Genomic DNA, 20,886 nt, shown 5'->3' with positions numbered 1-20,886 from the left:
TCTCTCAGTTCTCCCCCCTAGCCGAGCAGGCCCATGGAAGGAGCAGGGTGGATAGACCAGGAGACGAAGAAGGGAAGGGAGAGGAGATAAAGTGAGAGGAGATGAAGGGAAAGGAGAGGAGAAGCTAGGAGAGTAGAGGAAAGGAGGGGTGAGGAGGAGAGAGCAGAGGAAAGGAGGGGTGAAGAGGAGAGAGCAGAGGAAAGGAGGGGTGAGGAGGAGAGAGCAGAGGAAAGGAGGGGTGAGGAGGAGAGAGCAGAGGAAAGGAGGGGTGAAGAGGAGAGAGCAGAGGAAATGAGGAGAGATGAAAGGAGGGGAGAGAGAGGAGCCTGTCAGATCCCCCTCACTATCAGATAGCTCAGATATTTGACCCTCGGGCATGGATAGTAGCACGCAGTTATTGATAGGCTTGGGCATGGAGTGTGTGGGGGGTGGGGGGGTACACACGGTGTAATTATAGCTTGACCAAAAGGCTCAGCACCTTATTTTGCAACATATCATGTTTTAACCCACAACTGATCCAGCCTGATAAACTATTTTAGAAAGCATGGATAGAAAAAAGCAAATGGCGAAAGAAAAAATTATACACAAAAGTCAATTCTGCGTGGTACAATTTCTTCACCCTCTGAGCCCCCTTACCACCCCCCTTTCCCCCTCCCCTCCTAGTCCACCCTCGAGAGAGGGTCCGATGACTCATACCATTGGCGGTGTGTTTGATGCCTGGGGGTGAGCTATGAGGGAGTGGGGTGAGGAAGGAGAGAGAGGGGTGAGGAAGAGACTCACAAAGGGTGAGGAGTTGAGTGGAGCAGGAGATTGAAAGGCCATGTTGTCAGGTTGATGGGGGTTGAGGGTTGAGTCAAAGGTCAGAAGTCCCTCTACTGGAGCTAAGAGGACGTTTTCACAAGCTGGGGAGGTTGAGAGTCCTACTGGAGGCACTATGCGTGGAAGAATGAATCTCAGTCTGGTCAATTGAAAATCAAGTGAGATGCCCCTTTAAACAATGTATTTTATCAGTATTAAATACAAGCCTAACGTACACATAGAATGCAGCTGTATGGAAGAACTAGTCTAACAATATGAGGGACCCAAGCCAGGTGGCAGGTGGGGCAGCTTGATTTATCGTCCCACCCCTCCCCACAGAGCCACTGTTAATGACTCTCCCACGCAGGCACGCAGGCACGCAGGCACGCACACCCGTAAACAAGCACGCACGCATGCGTGAATATGCATACTACGTACCCAAAGGCAGACACCCACACACCTTATTTCTTCTCCTGGCAATGTGACCTTGGGGGATATAATGCAGCATCACAGGACAGAGAGAAGAGGAAGGGTTGGGGGAGAGGGAGAAAGGGGTAAAGATGTGGGAGGAGGGGGGAGAAAGAGGAAGGGATTGAGGAGGAGAGGGAAGAAGGGAGGAATGGCCGGGCGGGGCAGGGGCGGTGGCCAAGAAAGGTATTCCCGTAATAACCTGCAGTGTAAAGGAGAGGAGGAGAAGGAGGAGAGGAAGGAAGGAATACATGAAAGAGGAAGAGTACAGAGGAGAAGTACAGTACAGGAGAGAAAGTTTCCGTATGGGTTCACCACCAACTAGATTTATTCTGTATTTCCCTTCCCCCCATCGGTCCCAGTCACATGGTGCAGTAAAGCAGTCAGCTCTGCCTGGCGACTTCAGTAGTGACCCTGACCAGTCCCTGAATATGCAGTAGGAACGGCAAGAACTGCCCCTCCCTCCCTCCCTCCCTCCCTCCCATCCTCTCTCTATGCCCTCTGGACACCAACCACGGCTCCTCACTCACTTCCATCTCGTCCTCCCCCATCCCCCTCTTCTCTCTCCAGCAGCGTGCCGGTGGATGAACACATTCCAGACAGTCTTAAGTGGAGGACGACGTGAATGCTTTCTCTCTGCAGCTCTCTGCTACGCCTCCTCCACCTCTTCCCTCTCACTCTCTCATGCTTTCTGTCTCTCTCCTTCCTCTCTCTCCCTCGGTCTGTCCTGCTACTGTCTCTCCCTCCTCTTTCACTTTGTCTGTCCGGGTCGGGACGGCCGTTTCTCAGTTTGTCACAGGGTTGGTTCCTTGTCCTGCCTCGACAAAGCTGGTGAGTTCTGACAGGAGTTTAAGTCGCACTATTTATGTGCACTATTTGCACTATCTATACACTCCATTTGCACGTTGCTTTGGATGTATGTAATGTCAAATATAATGTACGTTGATTATTGGTCTAAATGTTCTGTTTTACATGACAACATACTGTGTGAACATTAACTTGGGCATGCTGTGAGATCCATGAGTTTAGTTGCATGTTCAATGTATTGTTAGGTGTTTCAATGTTTTGTTGGCACTCTGCCTAAAGGAGGTGTGGTGTACTGTCGTTAAACGTCATTTATTTCTGCGTCAAACTTCAATTTGACACGACAATGTCAACCCGAGCCTTATTGTGCTGATTAAATATGACATAGAACTGCAGTCCTTTCCCCTTCCCCTTTACAGTGAGCTGCTCTTTTTAGGATTGGACTTTACGATGTCAGTAGTCTGATAGTGTGTTCTGCAGTTTTTCACAGAGACTGTTAGTTTAACTCGACTGTGGTCACCGGAAAGACTGCGTATCACTTAGGCTGAGGCCTTGCCGCAAAGGCCATGGGTTCGATTCCTGACCAGGTCCTTTACTTCATGTAATCTCCTCTCTCTCCCCTGCCTTTCCTGTCTCTCTTCAACTGTCACTAACAAAGAAAGCAGCAAATGCCAAAAGCATAGGCCTTAATCTGAATTTTTCTATAACGGTAGTTAATATAGTATTATTGTTACAACTGATAGCGGTATTGAATATGTAGCAGTTGTATTTTAATGGGACAGTAGTCTAGTATTCAACTGTGTTAATTGGTATGTTTACTGGTTGCAGCTCATTGCAACAATACTGCAGTGTGTTATTGGGACATAAATAGTTAAGTGTCTACTAAATGAATATAAGGTACAATGTTAACAGTGAGTGTAATAATGTACTGTAATAATGTACTTCAACATTAGACAGGATTCTCTCAGTTTAGAGTGTAGATAGGCAATTTATAACCACATAAAGCCACAAGCAGTTGTGGGACATAAGTTGTTTAATATGGGAGTAGTGTCTCTGGAATCTAGGTAACTTTCAATCTAGTAGTCCGCAGCAGTTATGTGTAAGTAAATATAAGTTTGGATAAGGAATACAGTAGACACTGTATGGTAAAGGGACACGAGAGAGGGATAGCATAAGAATGTGCGGTGTCATTGTAGAAGAATTTGGATTACAATGTAAATATTATTTGAAGGATAGCTGATGACTAGCCTGGCTGTTATGTGCATGCATTTGCATTATCCAGGAAGATGCACAGTTTTGGTGGAAATACAGTCAAGTACACAGGGACGACAGCCACTGTAACTAACCTTAGTCCTAAGCCCAGTTACCAAAAACGAAAACAAGGAAAACATTTTTCTTGAATAATTTTTATTTCAAAATACGAACATGATTATATTTATATATATTCTAAAATAGACACAGTGCAGCACAAGCATGATTGGATGTTGAGTGGAGTGTAAGAGGGCATGTATTTGGACTGTCAGAGCAATGTTTCAGAACCATGTCAGATATGCTTGGTACTGTTTCCCATAGTTACCCTGTCACCAAGCTGAACCCACCCTCCCAGGGTCAGCTTACTGGCCTACAGACAACTCACTTCAGCTCAACAACCCCATCCATGAAGCTAATTAGCCATGTTAACCCTGCTAAACTTACAAATCTCAATAACCCACCTTCCATAAAGCTTTGTATCAGGATGTGCGTCTTGTGCAACATGACAATAGACTACAATCTATGATTTTACCATCATAACTTTGGATTGTAAAGTTGAATTGTGACTGGTTTGGTGGTGACCCACAGACTGCTGTCTTGTTATGAATGCCAGTCATATTACAACCAAGATTCCCTGTTTCAAGTTCTAGACCTTAAACTGAAACCAGCCCGACAACGTCCTGATGGCATCTACTGCACTTCCAACACAAAATAACAGCATTCACATTCACAATAGTATAAAAAGCAACAATATCAAAATGTAAATACCAGTTAAAATCAACAAAATATAAAGGAAACGGGTTCATGAGTGGGAATGTTGTGGAAGAACAGGAACCTTTGGATGTTAAGTGACAGACTGTCCCTAGCAGGAGAGACTGTTCCTAGCAGGAGAGACTTTTCATAGCAGGAGAGACTGTTCCTAGCAGGAGAGACTGTTCCTAGCAGGAGACACTGTTCCTAGGAGGAGAGACTGTTCCTAGCAGGAGACACTGTTCCTAGGAGGAGAGACTGTTCCTAGCAGGAGACACTGTTCCTAGCAGGAGACACTGTTCCTAGGAGGAGAGACTGTTCCTAGCAGGAGAGACTGTTCCTAGGAGGAGAGACTGTTCCTAGCAGGAGACACTGTTCCTAGCAGGAGACACTGTTCCTAGGAGGAGAGACTGTTCCTAGCAGGAGAGACTTTTCATAGCAGGAGAGAATGTTCCTAGTAGGAGAGACTGTCCCTAGCAGGAGAGACTGTCCCTAGCAGGAGAGACTGTCCGCAGCTGGAGGGACTGTTCATAGTGGGAGAGACTGTTCCTAGCAGGAGAGACTGTCCAGAGGTAGGAGCTCCTGGGCACAGATGTACTGTGGTACCCAACAAGTGATACCCAACAAGGCTAGTTATTTTCAAAGCACCGTTTATATTAGGCTAGTAGGATCATGCTCAAAGTGTTTGTTGGACGAAACATTGTCGTTCACATTGCAAATATTGTTAGTCATAATTAAATTAGGACGATTCCAAAGCAGTGTATTTAAGGTTAATGTTAGCCTGTATTTGTGATAAATGTTAGCCTATTTTTGGAGTTACTGCTAGCCTTTTTTGTGGTGAAAGTTATTAAGTTATAGTTATATATTAGGTGAAGTTTAGCACTTTTATTTGTGCTGAATGTTAACTTGTATTTGTGATAAATGCAGCCTATATTGTTGGTGAATACTAGTTTGTGTAGTAGATTTTAATACTTTTCTTTGTGGTGAACATAGGGCTGTCATAATATTTCAGTTTCTATATTTTGATTTATGTATGGTTTATGCTGATAATTAGCCTTGCCTTTTATTGGGCAAACATGATGCGTGATTTCGACGTTTCAGGAAGTGAGGTTAAAAAGTCGCTCCTGGCAGTACAAATGAACTTTACAGACGGTTCCTTTGGTAGTACGGTACATCATAGCTCATGAAAACAACGGAGGCCTGATTCCATGCTGGCCAGACTGTGGTCCGTCGCAAGGTGATATAGTAAATCATGCTAATGCATGGTATAACTTGATCGAGGATGTTTCCGTCTTCATTCATAATAAAATACATTTAGAGTTCATCCGTAACAGTAGACAGTATATGTGATGATAGTTTAAATATGACAACGTGTGTGTGCAAGCAATGCAGGATGGGCTGCAGCGATGAGACCATCATGTAAAGTACCTCAAACATCTGAGTCACCAGAGAAGACTAGATAGACAAACCCACACACCTAGTTTCACACACAAACACACAACTCCCCCCCACACACATACACACACATACACACAAACACACACACACACTATCCACTATCTTTCTCCATTGTATTAGACCCAGAGAGAGAACAAGATGGTGAAGAAGGCTGTAGGTGGAACCTGGTTACCAGTCTGTCATCTTCCTCCTCTCACACATACAGTAGAAACAAGATGGAGGACTGGGCGTCTACGGCAGTGCGGCTGGGGCTTCACATGGCAGTCATCTCATCTGGCAGGGGGAGGGGAGAGTGGGGGAGGGGAGGGGCGGGGGTGAGGTGGGAGAGGTCAGGAGCTTGGTGATTGGGTGATGAGTCAAGCAAGGTTCACTATACATCTTCAGGCAAGGAGTATGCATGTCTGAAGGCAGGGGAGGGATGGATTGATGGGTGGACGGATGGAAAGAGGGAAGGGTTAATGGATGGAGAGAGGGAGGGGAGGATGGATGGATGGATGGAGAGAGGGAGGGAGGAACGGATGGATGGTGCAGGGGAAGGATGGGTTGATGGATTGATGATGAGTTGGAAGGAAGGAAGAACAGGAAGAAACAGGTCTGCTTAGATATTGACAAAGGAGGAAGAAGAAAACTAAACAGGAAAACAGAACATGTCAAAATATTCACATTCAATAAAAGCAACTGCAATACTAGTATGAGGACGAAGGGGACAATGCCTACTGTCTACTAAAATGATTACTACTAGAGGATTCATGGCTGTACAGGGTTCAGGAGAACACTGCCACATGCAAAATCACAAATACCAACACATTCACATGGCAAGATGAACCTAAAAACACACACACAAGCGCTCTACTAACCAAGCAGTCTTAATAGTAAGAGAAAAAGGAAGTCAGAAGTAAATATTGACTTGTGTTACATGTTCCAAATGCACAGGGGGGACCCAGACATCTTACCAACCGCACCCCAGTGGACAAAACTAATTTCATTTGGGCAGGTCTTATCATGCTAAAATATTAGGATTGGTGGGGACTGATATCATGTTCTGCCCTAATTTGCTAATTGGAACATACACACAGTCAAGACAGATACAGACAGGAAGTTGAAACACTGCAGCTACAAATTTGCAGGAGCAAACTTAACTAAATTAGAGCAACGTTTTACGATAACACTTGGAATACTGAGAACGAAAACTATTGTTGTATTGATTCCTGTGCACATCTGATTATTACTGAATCAAGTTTATGTAAACTATAGAAAGGTTGAGGAAACACTTTCAACTGTAGTTGGGCTAGTCCCTGTATTCCAAGTAAAGCTGTGTCTACTCTGATTCAATCCAGACTTTTGCTCCTTCAAATTGGGGAATAAATATTAATGAGAACATAGATGAAAAGTTACTCCTGGTTGGCTTAGTGGGATCACATGACCACCACAGCCCACCAGCGATGTTTACCAGTGTCATGAAGGGTGCGGAGCTCTGCCGAGGCATGGGACTTCAGGACCAATCAGATTATCACTGTCTGGTTCACAAAATAAAATAAAAAACAAGAAGAAAAGCTTGAGATTGACTTGGTATTTAGAATGATCTGGACACATCTGGTGAAATGTATCTATCCCCCATGACAGCCCTGCAGGTGTTGGAGTCAGAGCTGCAGGAAAGGGTGGACAGCGGCGTAAACAGTCGTAGGAAGATGAGTCTCATGACTCAAATCTCAAAAGACGTCAGGCAGAGCAGAGAAGAAAGGAAGGAAGAGGAGGGTTTGAAAGAAGGATGAGGAAGAGACTGCAGAGGAGAAGAAGCAGGAAGGTGAGGAAGATCTCTGGGAGTTAGTCTAGGAAAGACATCAGTGGAGCAGAGGGGGGAACATCTCTGGGAGCTAGCTATCCTACAAAAGGAAAGACACCAGGAGGAGAAAGTGGAGGAGAAAGAGGGAAACAGTGGGGTGGTTATGAAGGAGGACCGACTCGTTAGTCAGACCGATGTCTAGTCTGAGAATGGCTCACTTGGTTCCTTCCTCGGCGCCTCCCTCCGGGTCCAGCTTGCCCTCCTCTTCGATCTTCTGCTCCTCTGACACCAGTTCCTGTTTCCTGTGGTGGCGCAGACACTTCACCACTACCATCGACAGGATGAGCAACGCCAGGATCCCGCCCACCGCTGCCCCAATCGCGACGGCGATAGTCGAGTCTCGGGGAGGTGGAACTGGACCGATAAAATGAGTGAGAGAGAGAGAGAGAGAGAGAGAGAGAGAGGGGTTGGCAGGTTCATCAATAAGTAAACGAGTGGATAGAACTGAGTCATCCTGTCCAGGTCGGGCAGACATGCACACACATCCAGCAAGCCAGTGAGGGGGAGGAGAGAGGGGCAGACAGAATGAAGGAAACATTGGAAGGATGGATGGATGGAGGACGGATTCATAAAGGAGAGAGGGATGAACTAAGGAAGGGGTGTCCCTACGTTCTGTCACCACGTTCAGCTGGATGGATCCCTTTCCTTGGATACGATCTGGAGGGTTGCGGACGTAGCAGTTGTAGATTCCCTCGTCCTCCATTTGGACGTCGGACAGCGTGATGGACAAATCGTTCTTGTCCAGGTTACCGGCAAACACCACCCGGTCACCGAAACGCTCAGTTCGCAACGGCAGCATTCCTTTCTTATGGTTGTAGGCCATGAACTACAGGAGAGAAAGAGAGAGAAAGAGAGAGAGAGAGAGAGAGAGAGAGAGAGAGAGAGAGAGAGAGAGAGAGAGAGAGAGAGAGAGAGAGAGAGAGAGAGAAAGAGGGAGAGAGAGAGAGAGAGAGAGAGAGAAAGAGGGGGGAGATAAGATGAGAGACAGAATGAGAGGAAGAGAGGGAAAGAGGGATTAGAGAGAGAGGGGAAGATAAGATGAGAGGCAGAGTAAAAGAGAAAAAGTCTAACCTTCATTTGACCTTCAGGATATATTTATTGGTGGGTGTGATTTAGGGTTTCAGGGTAAGGCTTGCCAGGAATCACTTCTCGGGGTCAAAGGGTAATTGGTCCCTTACCATCTCTTCTGTGTCATTACGAGTCTCCTGGAAGGTCCAGTTCATGACAAACTTGCTGCTCTCCATCTTGTAGCAGGAGTTGAAGGTGCAAGTGATCTTTACCTTGGTTCCGTTCAGAGCATTGATCTGCTGAGGACCCAGAACGTCCATGCTGGATCCAGGACGGACTAGAACCACACCACCAAAACATACAAACATTAGAATACCAGAAAGTCTAAAGGAGCCTTTACCAACAATAATAAGTACATGTGTATTTTAAGTCCATAAACATGGACATCAGAACAGAAGTACTGAAGCCAATGCTACAACCAGAACACAATAATAGAACCTCCAATTTTACTTTGGGTCAGGTACAGCTGGAACCAAACATCAAGATAGAGAACAGCTTAAGAACAGATAATTAAGATCCCAAGCCTTAAAACGGAACACAAGAACAGAGCATCGCCACTGTTGACTGGATCAGCAACAACAGCAAGAACGTCAAGAAGACCAGAACATGAGAACCATGAGCAGAACCCCCAGTTTGGATGCTAGGGGAGTTAGACACACAGACAAGGGGAAGTTCTATAAACTGTTTGTAGCAAAACTGGCCATGCAGTCATCTGCCCTGAGCTATGTGTGTGTGTGTGTGTTGTGAGCTGTATATATGTTGTGTGAATGCTGTGTGTGTATGTGTGAAAGAGAGTTGTGTGTTCAAGTCAAAGTTAAATAGTCATCTAAACACTGATGCATTGACCATAACCTGTTTATTATCCCATGATTGGTAACACTTATACAGAGGTAATATGATACATAACAGATCCCTGGGATGAATACTCTGCTCTCTACATACCCTCAGGACTGCTGCACCACAGAGTGCATAAAGTCTGCTAAGAGGGACTGAGTGTGCATAAACTCTGCTAAGAGGTATATGGACTGTGTGTGTGCTGGGCTGGGTCTGTAAGCTGGGCTCTGCACCATTCCCTCTCTCCCCTTCGTCCTGTTTCCCCTCCCTCTCAGTCTCTCTCTCTTCAGCTCTCTCTCTCTCTCTCTCTCTCTCTCTCTCTCTCTCTCTCTCTCTCTCTCTCTCTCTCTCTCTCTCTCTGCAGTGTGCAGTGTTTGTTTCTGGACAAGTTCCCACTTCTGCTGCAGTCTCCCCCCTTGCCTCTCTCTCTCTCTCCCTCCCTCGTATCGTGCTGCAGTACAGCTGCTGCTGCTCATAGGAAGGGAGGGGGGGCGTCGGGAACCCCCCCCCACACACACACAGACCTCACACACACACATCTAAGCAGTTGTGCATGCAGAGTCAGCGGTTAACACAGTATGCCTGGCGCTAGCTATGCTATGTTACTGATAGACCAGCCTCCCCCTTCTCATGCCAAGGTAGCCAACAGCAGTGATGATCATCAACTAGCACAACAATTAGCCTGCTAATACTAACTAACATATACACAAACAGCTAACCAGTTATCACAGCCAGTGATCTTAGTAACGCTACACAACTGTCTGTACAGTTGTATCTAGCAGACTGCTACTTGACTTAAAAACATATAAATATATATATATAGGATGAATGTGTGGGACTTGTAAGCGACAGAGAGGCAGAGTATTGAGATACACAGAAGATGTGAGCAGGAAGAGGCTTAAACACTGCTGTGACTCTTAACTGCTCTCACAGGACATGAAATACTGCAGTATAGCAATCTCTGCCTCTGTCCCTCCACCCCTCCCTCTCTCTGTCCTGTTACGTTCCCTCCCTCGCCTCGTCTCTCCACCCCTCCCTCTGTCTCTCCCTTGGCCCCTCCCTCTCTGTCCCAACTCCATTCCTCCATGGCTACCCCTCCCTCACTCTTTCTCTTCCTCACCCCACACTCACTTCCTCCACCCCTCCCACCCTCTCATCCTCTCCAGCATCCTGGCTCCATTTGCCATGCTCAAGGTCATTGTATAACATAGGTAAAACGCACACACATGAACACACACACACACACAAACATAACTCATTAAAGATAGATTATAGATGGTAGTGTGTGTGTTTTGTTGTGTTGATATACAAACATTTAGAGTGTGTGTGACGCACGTGGAAGTAAGTGGGTGAGCGTGTGTGTGTGTGTAAGGGGTGGGAAGTCTCACTCAGTTCATAACAAGACATCATCAGACACCATCACTGCATATGTCGAGTATGGGACCTGCTGTCATACGGTAGCACATCCACACACAGCTACCGTTTTTACTTCCCCAGTCTGCCCCCTGGTGGTCATCAAGACACACTGTACTCTGAGGGCCTTGGTTCACATCAGACACAAACATCTTTTATTACCAGTTCAAGTTTAAAATCAATGATATGAGTTTGATGCTGTGTTTTGTCTTGTGTATGGATATGGAAAGAAATGGGAGCCTGTGAAACTTTCCAAAAGCGATCTTGGTTTGTCTAAATGGTTCAAGTCATAGAGTCTGGTTAGGGTTATTTGAACACTGGTTACCGTTTCCAAACTCACAAGCTTTAGGTCAGAAAGGACCAGGGTTTCAAACTGCAGCTGTATAAATATGAAAGAGCAATATCTTGAATCTCAGGATTCAATCTTAAACTGTGGGATTCTATATGGAACAAATGAATCTCACACTGTCGGGCTCTATAGGGAATCTTAAGTTTATTGATTAAACTGTACTGTTCTATGTTGAATGATTCAGATGGTTCTATTGTAGACTGGTGGGATTTGTGGCCTGTGTTGGAATCCATTTCCAGATCTGGTTCTGTTGCAGGCACCATAAGATTCAAGCACATCTCCTAGGTTACCAACGTCACATCTCCAAAATGCAGGCAATCATCCGTTGTCATGGAAACAAATCATGTTTTTTTATCGCGTGGGAAGATGCGATCACATCAACTGTTAGGTCTATGTCATTTGAGAGTCCGTGCCCCTCCTAGTGTTTGCAAATGGTTGGTGCAACAGCGTTGTTTATGACGCGCCTAAACAATAAAAATAAAACTGGAGCAAGAGACTTCCTCCGTCAGGGGAGGAAGGCGATTAGGACCGACCGCGGCGAAAACCGAACAGACTAGACTGTCAGAGCTAAATGATGACGCTACCGGTGAGGCGTGCCTCCTCACGGTCCAGTTGCATGTTAGGCGGGACTATATCTGATATTTTCTGATTATAGCCCATTCATATCACAGCATCATCCACCTTCCGAACCTGCTGGCACATACACACACACATCATATTATTAACCTGGAGCTGCGATCGGTCCATCTGGGTGATGGTTCAAAGACTATTAGGCCTACTGTAGACTGTATCCAAGCAAATAAATCACTAAAAGTCGTAAATAGATGAATGTGCCGCGGATGTGCCACGGATGTATCGACACGGATGTATCGACACAATTTTGGCTAGGCCTACTCAGCTGTCTCCGTTGTAGTTTAGTAGAACTAGGTCAAGCTTTTATTGTTTTGATTTAAGCTGCTGTGTTTATCTCCATGTTACAACGAGCGCAAGTCTCTTGTGGTTGCATTGATTGGTGATAGATATTGAGCTTGCAGGCTTTGGACTTGAAGAGGCCGCGCAGATAACCGGTGTCTCGAGAAACGGTTTTGAGACTAGGCTACCAACATAAAAAAATTCCGAGACTTTTAGACGGCCAGCTCCTCGTTAGAAAACAAATTGAAAAAGAAAAACGTAGTTTAGGAATAGCCTATTTACACACACACATAAGCTACACACACACACACACACACAAACACAGCCACAAAGGCTAGGCTACACACACACACACACACACACACACACACACACACACACACACACACACACACACACACACACACACACACACACACACACACACACACACACACATCTAGAAACCCACTTTTCATCCGTGATGATAAAAAAAACATGCCGCTACCAAATTAAAATCCTGGAAAGCCTGGCTGGCTGTTTTAGCTAGGCTACTTACCCATCATAAAAAGCATAAATCCCACGATGCTCAAGCGGATAGCTGGCATCCCCCTTTTCGGTTCTTGTTGCGCTGTGAAAGTCATTTAATCTATTGGAAATAAAACGTATAATCCTTAATAAAAATATATATAAATATCGTCTAACCTTAGCTTTATATTAAAAAATATATCATATTTGTCATATTTTCTGTGGCAGGGTATGGCTGGCAGTGTCTGTAGCCGTATGAATAGTTTATCTTATGGTTGAGGTTTTCACGAATGGAGGCGGGAGCGAATTTGATTCGTAGACTACTCCCTCCTAGGCGTCTTCTCTCCCTGTTTTCATTTTTATGATTTTGTGTTCTGCATGCCTCTGAAGCTTAAAACTACATTATGCATGTTTCTTTTTGATTTGTTACAGAAACTGCGGGATCATGGACTCACATTCAGAGAACAAGCCCATGAAGCAGAAGCACAAACCTCAACAAGGATACTGTACCAGGCTAGGCTACTCAAAGATACCCGCGTACAACAATCACCAACACACACTAACAAGGAAAAATAAATAAGAATAGCCTACTGTACCACTCTCTCCTGTTACCGCTGTAGTTTGTAATTTTTTTGTGATAAAGCTATTAGCTAGTGAAGCTCCAAGCAACAACACGAAAAAACACTGTGGTCGTTGCTTTCAACCAATAAACTCCCGAGCCCCCCTCCTCTCTTCAGTGCTCAGATATAATAGCAGAGCAGGGAAGGCGGGATGCACAGAAGGAGGGAGGGGGACAACAGGAAATACAGTTATTTACCAGCTGTGAGTGATGCAAATAAAAGGAAATTGTGACAACTCAGGAGCGTACGTAGCACCATTGACGGCATCCCAGTCAGCACCATGGACAGCATCCCAGTCAGCACCATGGACAGCCCTCCAGTCAGCACCTTGAGCAGCGGCACCTGTAAGCCCTGGGTCAGGTGATCAGAGGCAGGTATGTCCGGGTGCCGCTCCCAAGGGAGACAACGAGCTGCCCAGGTGCAGCTCATGAGCTTAATGGAGTGCCGCCAAACCATACAAGGCGGTCCAGCCTTCCCTGTCTGGAAGGGGGGAGGGGGAAGGGGGGGTCAACAGAAGTGAGTAGGAGCTGGACTGCAACATGTTAAGTGCTGAGGGCCCAGAGAGCCCAGCTGGACCAGGCACCACCGTTCCCTCAACAGAGGAAGAATCTTCCCTTTTGTACGACAACCTTGTTTGTGAGTGGTACTGTGCTGTGGCCCCTGGATATGTCGATGGATTGCCACAATATAGATGATGGAGGACTAATTAGATTTCCTCACTAAATTGCTTGTCCCAAGGTTTCTTCTAGAGGTTGAGCTGTGTGTGTCTGTGTGTGGGAGACAAGGATCATGTGTGTGTGTGTGTGTGTAGCCGATGTCGATTGGTAAACTCTCCTCAAGTATGTTTACAGGCAACCTGTGCTATAGCTGTTTGTTAATGTAGCTGGTAAGGAGTCATGCTGCAAGTCAGAGGTCCTGTGATCGAGTACCAGTGAGGGGAAAGATCGGGGGGACTGACTTTCAGTGCGATATGTGTCACGAGTGTGTGAGGATACGTGTGAGAACACAGAATCATTCTTATACAGGATAAATGTGTTACATCTTCAATTTCTCCAACAGACAGACAGTCAGACAGTCAGACAGTCAGACAGACAGACAGACAGACAGAGAGACACACAGACACACAGACACACAGACAGTCAGACACACATACACACAGACAGACAGACAGACAGACAGACAGACAGACACAAACACAGTCAGACAGTCAGACAGACAGACAGACACACAGTCAGACAGACAGTCAGACAGACAAAAGGTCTTCCTCCTCTCCTGCTACCCCCTCCTTCCTAAGTGCTCTCTGACGTCTCCTTGTATCTTTCCTCCTCACGACATAACCCTGTTTAACCCGGAGAGAAAACTCTTAGCACTAATGGAGTTGGAAGACATATCATCGACAACCTCCCATAATATTACTCGTGAGTACACAGAAACACAGATGTTTTACAGAGTACTCGGCAAGCCATTAGCAAAGTCAGACAGTTGATAGTTTAACTGTTTTGTATGCATAACAGTCAAAGTAACACGATGAGCAATGTGTGCTTTTACATGCTTCGCTGTGAGTGTAACTCCTAATCATCTAGACATGAGAAACCTTATCTAAACAGGTTCATTATCATCTGCCAACACATTAACTGACCATTGTAATGTTCTGTAGGCTGTGCTTTTTGCTGTATCATTATAAAACCATTCAGCGCCTCACACCGGATAGGTGTGATATCGAGACAGAAGAATCATGATAGAAAGTAATGGGTAAGCCAGTCAATATACACATTCTGTGCTTGACAGATACTGTATAAACAGTTGAATCAATAAAACGACATTGCTCACTGTGTTTGTTCTTATCTTCTTCCTTGGGTACAGTTTCTATAGGCAACAGTTCTCACACTGGCTTCTGCCACCCTCTTCAGGTCATGTCAAGCAGTACAGCTGTGGAGATCTCCCTTGCTGCACAAAAAGAAGGTGCTCTCTGATGTGAATCAATGTAAATAATATCAATCAGTATTACATCATACTTGAGTCGGAATGCCACTATTATTATAAAGAGTCAGTCAGATTCCGTCATTCAGGATGAACAAATAAACTCATTAGGTAGTGTTTACTTTTCTACCCGTTACTCATTTTCAAGGTGCCCTCAATTAACAGGGACAATCTCACCTGCGACCCTACAATGGTTATGAGAGAGGGTGCTGCTTGAATTTCCATTCAGGATCAAGAAGTGACAATGAAAAATAAAGAAAATAAAAACACTCAGTGTCACTCTGTCACCACCAGGTGGCAGTGTTGGACCATGTCAGATCTTTGGGCTGAATCTGTGTCGTTCTGTTGTCAATTTATTAATAATTTATTTGGAATAAATGAGCCTTTCCCTAATCACCTCATGCATATTCCATAAGGAATCATGCACATACACACGCATACAGACATTAACACATAGACACACACATGCACGCACACACACACACGCACACACACAGAGATGCACACACAAACACATTTATTTGCAGTGAGCACATACCATAAACAGGGAGAGGTTGGAGGTTGCTGAGGAGTGACTTTCTGTAATGGCTCAAACTGCAGACGCACACATACACACACATACAGACACACACACTTTTGGCATGAGAGTTTTTTGTGAGGATCCACTGAGAGCTTGTGTGTGTGTATGTATGTGTGTGTGTGCCTGTGTTTAACTATTGGCACCAGCAGTCTTCAGCAGCTATCATATCTGATACTGTGTGTCAGAACAGCTCACTGGAGAGTCTGATAGAGGGTGGCCACAAGAAGACGGACAAATATTGAGACGGCCAAAGTGGGAGAGACAGTCAACGAGAAAAAGATTGGTTTGAGAGAGAATGAGAATCTGAGAGGGAAAGAGAGAGAGAGAGAGAGATAGAGAGAGAGACAGAGAGAGACAGAGAGAGAGAGAGAGAGAGAGAGAGAGGAGAGAGAGAGAGAGAGAGAGAGAGAGAGAGAGAGAGAGAGAGAGAGAGAGAGAGAGAATGACAGTCTGAGAGACCGAGACAAAAAGAGCATGTGAGAGATAAAAGCAGAACATATGCAAATCACATCAACAGTGTAAGCAGCAAGGAGGGCTGGTGTGTATGTGTATGTGTGTGTGTGAGCATGTGTGCCTGCGTGCGTGTGAGATAATGTGTGTGTGTGTGCTTGGACGGGAATGAATTAAAACTTTACACTTTTCTGAATTACAAGACTCTTTCCAGTTCCCTTCATTCAGACTAATTGAAAGTAATAATAGGTGCACATTATGCTGCTCTCTCTCTAATTACCTGCATTGTTCAGATTCTGTCTGGCTCCATCACAGAGGTGGGGGTGGAGGGGGATGTGGTACTGGTACAAGAGTGTGTGTGTATGTGTGTGTACGTGTTTGTGTGTGTGCAAGTGCGAGTACATGTGTGAGTAAGGGAGCCTGCGTGTGTGAATTTGTGTGTGTGTGTGTTTGTCCATCCAGCTGTGCGTGAATATTTGTCGGGTCCTCCGTGCCTGCGATTGCACACGCTGTGGCCGATTTGAGTCCCTCCCTCTGCCGCTTGGAACTGAAAACCCCCACCTCTCTCTCTCTGAAGGGTTAAAGGTGATGCAGGATTAGAAGGCTGCTCGTTCAGCCTGAGAGTGGTGCTTCATAACAGTCCCGTAGAGACAGGCTGGCTGTGATCTTCATCTAAACACTTGTTCCTTACACGTTTTGTGAGTCTCAGCCAGTTGTTCTCAGTGGTGTGTTGTGTCTGTGTGTGCGCCTGTCAGTGTGTCTGCGTGTGTGTCTGTATGTGTGCGAGTACACTTGTGTTGGTGTCGGTGTGTGTGGATTGGGTGTCTATGTGCACTTGTCTGTGTGTAAGTGTGTCGCTGTGTGTGAGTGCGTGTGGATGTTAGTGTGTGTACGTATGCTTGTGTCTATGTGTGTTTATGTGTTTGTGTGTGTTTGTGTTCTAGTGCACTCCTGCCAACCCCGGAGGTAGCGACTGGAAGACAGATGGGAGAAGCTGGAACCAGAGACTGCATCCCTGTCCATCTGGGTCCCAGGCCTGCCCCTGTTCTCTATGAAGACACCATCAAACACCTTCAGCGCACTTCACTTGGACCAGACACCAAGAGAACTCACACCATCCTCAACTTGCTCTCCTCCTATCTTTCAGGTCCCACGCATCCTTCCCGTAGAGCAGGAACCTTTCGATCCCCTCCTTCCATCCTTCCATCTCTTCTTTCACGGCTCTGCTGCGACACCTCTCCCTCCTTTCTTTCCTCCTCTTTATTGAATTCTGCACTTCTCCTTCCTTCCTCTAAAGCAAGCCCATACAGGAAACCTCAATAACCTCTCACCAGCACAAGCACTCACACCAACACGCTCCTCACCGGGACACTCAGCTCAATGCTGCAAACACACACACACACATAATCCACACCACACACAGCACACCACATACACATACGCACCCACACACACACCTCACACACAAACCACATACACACCCACACCACACATACGCCACACCCACACACACCACACACACACGCTCACATACACTCCCGAGAGAAACGCAGGAGGAGATTAAGGGACAAAGAAGTGTGACACGACGCGCAGCGCGAGGCGACGCTCTGAAATAGCGCATTGTCGGAGGGCCGGGAGCGAGCGAGGAGCTAGGCTCACAGACAAATGAGTCACAGCAAACCCCCCCCCCACCCCCCCCCCTCCATTAGTCATGAATTAGCCTGATGTGCCTCCATGCACCAGCAACACTGCTGAACATTGTCCATGAGCCCCTGGGCAGATGTGGAGCCAGCTAGATAGTGGCAGGAAAACATGTGTGTATGTGCTGTGCTTGTTTGGGGGGTGACTGTGTTTGGGGGTGACTGTGTTGGGGTGTGACTGTGTTTGGGGGTGACTGTGTTGGGGGGTGACTGTGTTGGGGGGTGTATGTATGTGTGGGGTATGTCTGGAGTATGTGTTTGGTGTGTGTAGGGGTGGTGTGCGTGTTTGTGGGCCATGTGTTTGGGGGGGTTATGTGTGTTGCGTGTGTTTGGTGTGTGTGTGTTCCACTCTCATTCAGCAAAGCCGAGAAAGCTTGGCCAGCACCCACATGCGTCTCACTTGGCCTTGGCCGGCTCGGCGGGAGAGAGGGAGGGAGGGCTGGAGAGAGGGAAGTAGGGAAGGTGTATGGGAGGGAGGGAGGGGGGATGGAAGGAGGGAGGGTGTATGGGAGAGATGTGCACAGAGAAGCTGGGAGAGAGGGAGAGAGGGATGGAGAGGGGGAAGGGGGAAGGGAGTGAAAGAGATTGTTTAAAAACAGGCTGCATTCTGAAAAGACTATTATCTCCCCAGTGTGGGGACAGTAGGGTCACATGCACACACACACATGCACACACACACATGCACACACATATAAACACAAGCACAAATACACAAGTATAAAGACACACCTAAACTGACTCGCACGCACACACACACACACACATGCATGGAGGCATCTCAGATGATCTTCTGACCCCGCTGTCTAACCCGGGGCTGAGATTTAATTAACACTTAAACAGACACTGGACTGAGGGAGAAAATAAATGGGAGAGAGAGAGAGGGAATAGGAAACAGAGAGATAAAGAAAATAACAATGCAAGAAAGAAAAAAGAAAGTAAGCGAAAAAGGGAAAGAGAACAGAGAGAAAGAGAGGAAGAGTGAAGACTGAGCAGCCTTCAGTAAATTGCATGGCAGCAGTTTGACATTGAACAGGCCTGTAAGCCCCTGGAGAAGCATCCTTCGCGTCACGTTAGCTGTTAGCTTTCGCTCCGTCATGACTGTCTCAGAGGCACAGCAGATGCACACCATGAATACTCTAGCAGCGCTACGCTAGCATACAGCATACACCATGAATACTCTAGCAGCGCCACACTAGCATACAGCATACACCATGAATACTCTAGCAGCGCCACACTAGCATACAGCATACACTATGAACACTAGTATGGCAATGCTAACATCCACTTGGAATACTCAAGTAGTGCAATCATCTTTAGGCTACGGCACTACACTAATATCCATATTGAATGCTTTGGTGCTAAGCTAACATCCACATTGGATACTATGGTGCTACAGGATGCTAATGTGCAATACCAATAATACTGTAATTTTAAACTAGCATCGAACTTAAATGTTTGCACTGAACCCGCATAGTGCCAGGCTGGCATTTTTCCATAAAAACGACAGTTGTATGCTAGCATCGACCTAATATACTGCTATACTAATGCTACAATTCACTCTACATACAAATACATTATGTAGTACATATAAAATCCAGCATTTGTTTATTGCACTGCTAAGTTAACATCATCTATGTACTGCAGTGTACATCTGTTATGTACAGAGAGTTCATACACATGAGTGTGTGTATGAACTGTATAAAGAATACTGTCTCTCCACATACACAGCTAATGCAAGCACATACTCACTGCTGATGAAAAACTGAGCTTTTGTGTAAACGTGTGTACATGTTCATGTGATGGTGTGTGTGTTTCATTGTCTAGATGCAGCTGTGCGAGTATATTTGTGTGTCTGTGTGTTTGTGTAAGTGGCGTGAGCACTGGTGTGTGCATGTTTCTTGTGTGCACAGTACAGTGTGCTTCTGCATCGCCCCAGCCCCTAGCACACCACAACCATTTCACATCTATGTTCTGTTGTTTAACTCGGATCTGAAGGTGACACTACACCCCCTGTGGATCGTTCGGCTGGAGAAATATGATCCCTCGGTTGACCAATCGTTAATGAGAGAAAGTTGGATCTCCGGAGATACCTACCCTGTATGGAAACGAATCAGCCAATGACATTGCACAATAAATCAGCCAATGACAGTCGTGAAGACCTGACGCCCAGGAGAGTCATCTCCCATCTCCTGGTTCTGTAATCACAACTCCCAACTACAGCTCCATCGGAGAGATTGTAATAGTGTGTTAGATTGTGTGTATCAGGGAACAGGTGTGTATGTGTGTGGGAGTTTTTTGGAGGGTTTTCAATGTACCCATCTGTGAAGGGATCCCACGATGTAAAAAACAAGTTGAATGTGTGCGTGTGTGTGTGTTTGATCTGGCAGCATTCTGCTTGGGTCTCCCCTGGCAGATGGAGATAATGTTGCTTCGTGTGTGTGTGTTCACACCTCCAGGTGAGTTCCTCTCTCTGACTAAGTTGTGAATCTGTGGGATGTTACCCTTCCACCCCCAAACAGAGCATGTGCAGAGTCCAACCCTGAGACCAGCACCTTCCATGACCTCAAACTACCGATGCTGTTAACACACGCCCGGGACCAAAGCTGTGTGTACATGTTTGTCTGTGTCTGTGTGTGCACATGTGTGTGCACATGAGTGTGCACACCTGTGCGTGCATGTGCGTGTGAAGTATGTAGTTACAGTAATACACACCTTCGAGCAGCAAGAAAGATTTGTTTTCATTTGTCATCTTCCAAGACAACAGAGATAATTCAAACACCACAGAAAACATGAATAGAAGAGGATTCTACCTTTGCAGGGCTGAAAAGGTGTCTAGGGAGTCCTCAGCCTCCCGATCTGCTCAACAGAAAGCCAAATTTATGATGAATCACCTGACTTCAGCACCAGAATTCTGTTTTATGCTTAGAATGTCTAATAACAGAGAATATGGATATTTTGCTTATTTCGAAAGCTCTCTTCTAACATTACAAAGCAACACAGAGAGGTGTTGAAAAAAAAAGACTTCAAACACACTTCAAAACTGATTAGTCTTTGAAGGTGATTACATTTTTTTAATCATTCTCTTGCTGACTCGCTCACTC

At 45.9% G+C, this 20,886-nt stretch overlaps 1 protein-coding gene across 3 annotated transcripts; it reads right to left on the bottom strand.

The window, feature by feature from the left end:
- Positions 1-4,298: 4,298 nt before the first annotated feature.
- Positions 4,299-13,138, bottom strand: scn2b (sodium channel, voltage-gated, type II, beta). 3 transcript variants are annotated; one of them, XR_006957204.1, is made up of 7 exons: positions 13,052-13,138; positions 12,487-12,576; positions 8,551-8,717; positions 7,982-8,198; positions 7,531-7,726; positions 6,980-7,046; positions 4,299-5,802 (listed from the first exon to the last, which is right to left on the bottom strand). XR_006957204.1 is itself a non-coding variant. In XM_047036172.1 (6 exons), exons 2-6 carry the CDS (start codon positions 12,569-12,571, stop codon positions 5,799-5,801), a joined length of 669 nt encoding a protein of 222 aa, XP_046892128.1. In that variant the 5' UTR covers positions 12,572-12,576; positions 13,052-13,138; the 3' UTR covers positions 4,299-5,798. The 3 variants fall into 3 exon arrangements, 1 of the variants encoding a protein (XP_046892128.1); XR_006957205.1 differs by lacking the exon at positions 4,299-5,802 and adding an exon at positions 5,872-5,930; XM_047036172.1 differs by lacking the exon at positions 6,980-7,046.
- Positions 13,139-20,886: the final 7,748 nt, after the last annotated feature.

This window comes from Hypomesus transpacificus, chromosome 15, assembly GCF_021917145.1.
Source record: "Hypomesus transpacificus isolate Combined female chromosome 15, fHypTra1, whole genome shotgun sequence".
NCBI lineage: Eukaryota > Metazoa > Chordata > Actinopteri > Osmeriformes > Osmeridae > Hypomesus > Hypomesus transpacificus.
This window is presented reverse-complemented; position numbering and strand designations above follow the sequence as displayed.

What these genes read in the sequence shown, in the direction of transcription:
- scn2b (XM_047036172.1), bottom strand. Translation starts at nt 12,571, where the DNA reads ATGACTTTCACAGCGCAACAAGAACCGAAAAGGGGGATGCCAGCTATC. An exon ending in GTAATGACACAGAAGAGATG is followed by an intron (nt 8,199 to 8,550) that starts GTAAGGGACCAA and finishes TCTCTCCTGTAG; the next exon opens with TTCATGGCCTACAACCATAA. An exon ending in GCTGAACGTGGTGACAGAAC is followed by an intron (nt 7,727 to 7,981) that starts GTAGGGACACCC and finishes TTATCGGTCCAG; the next exon opens with TTCCACCTCCCCGAGACTCG.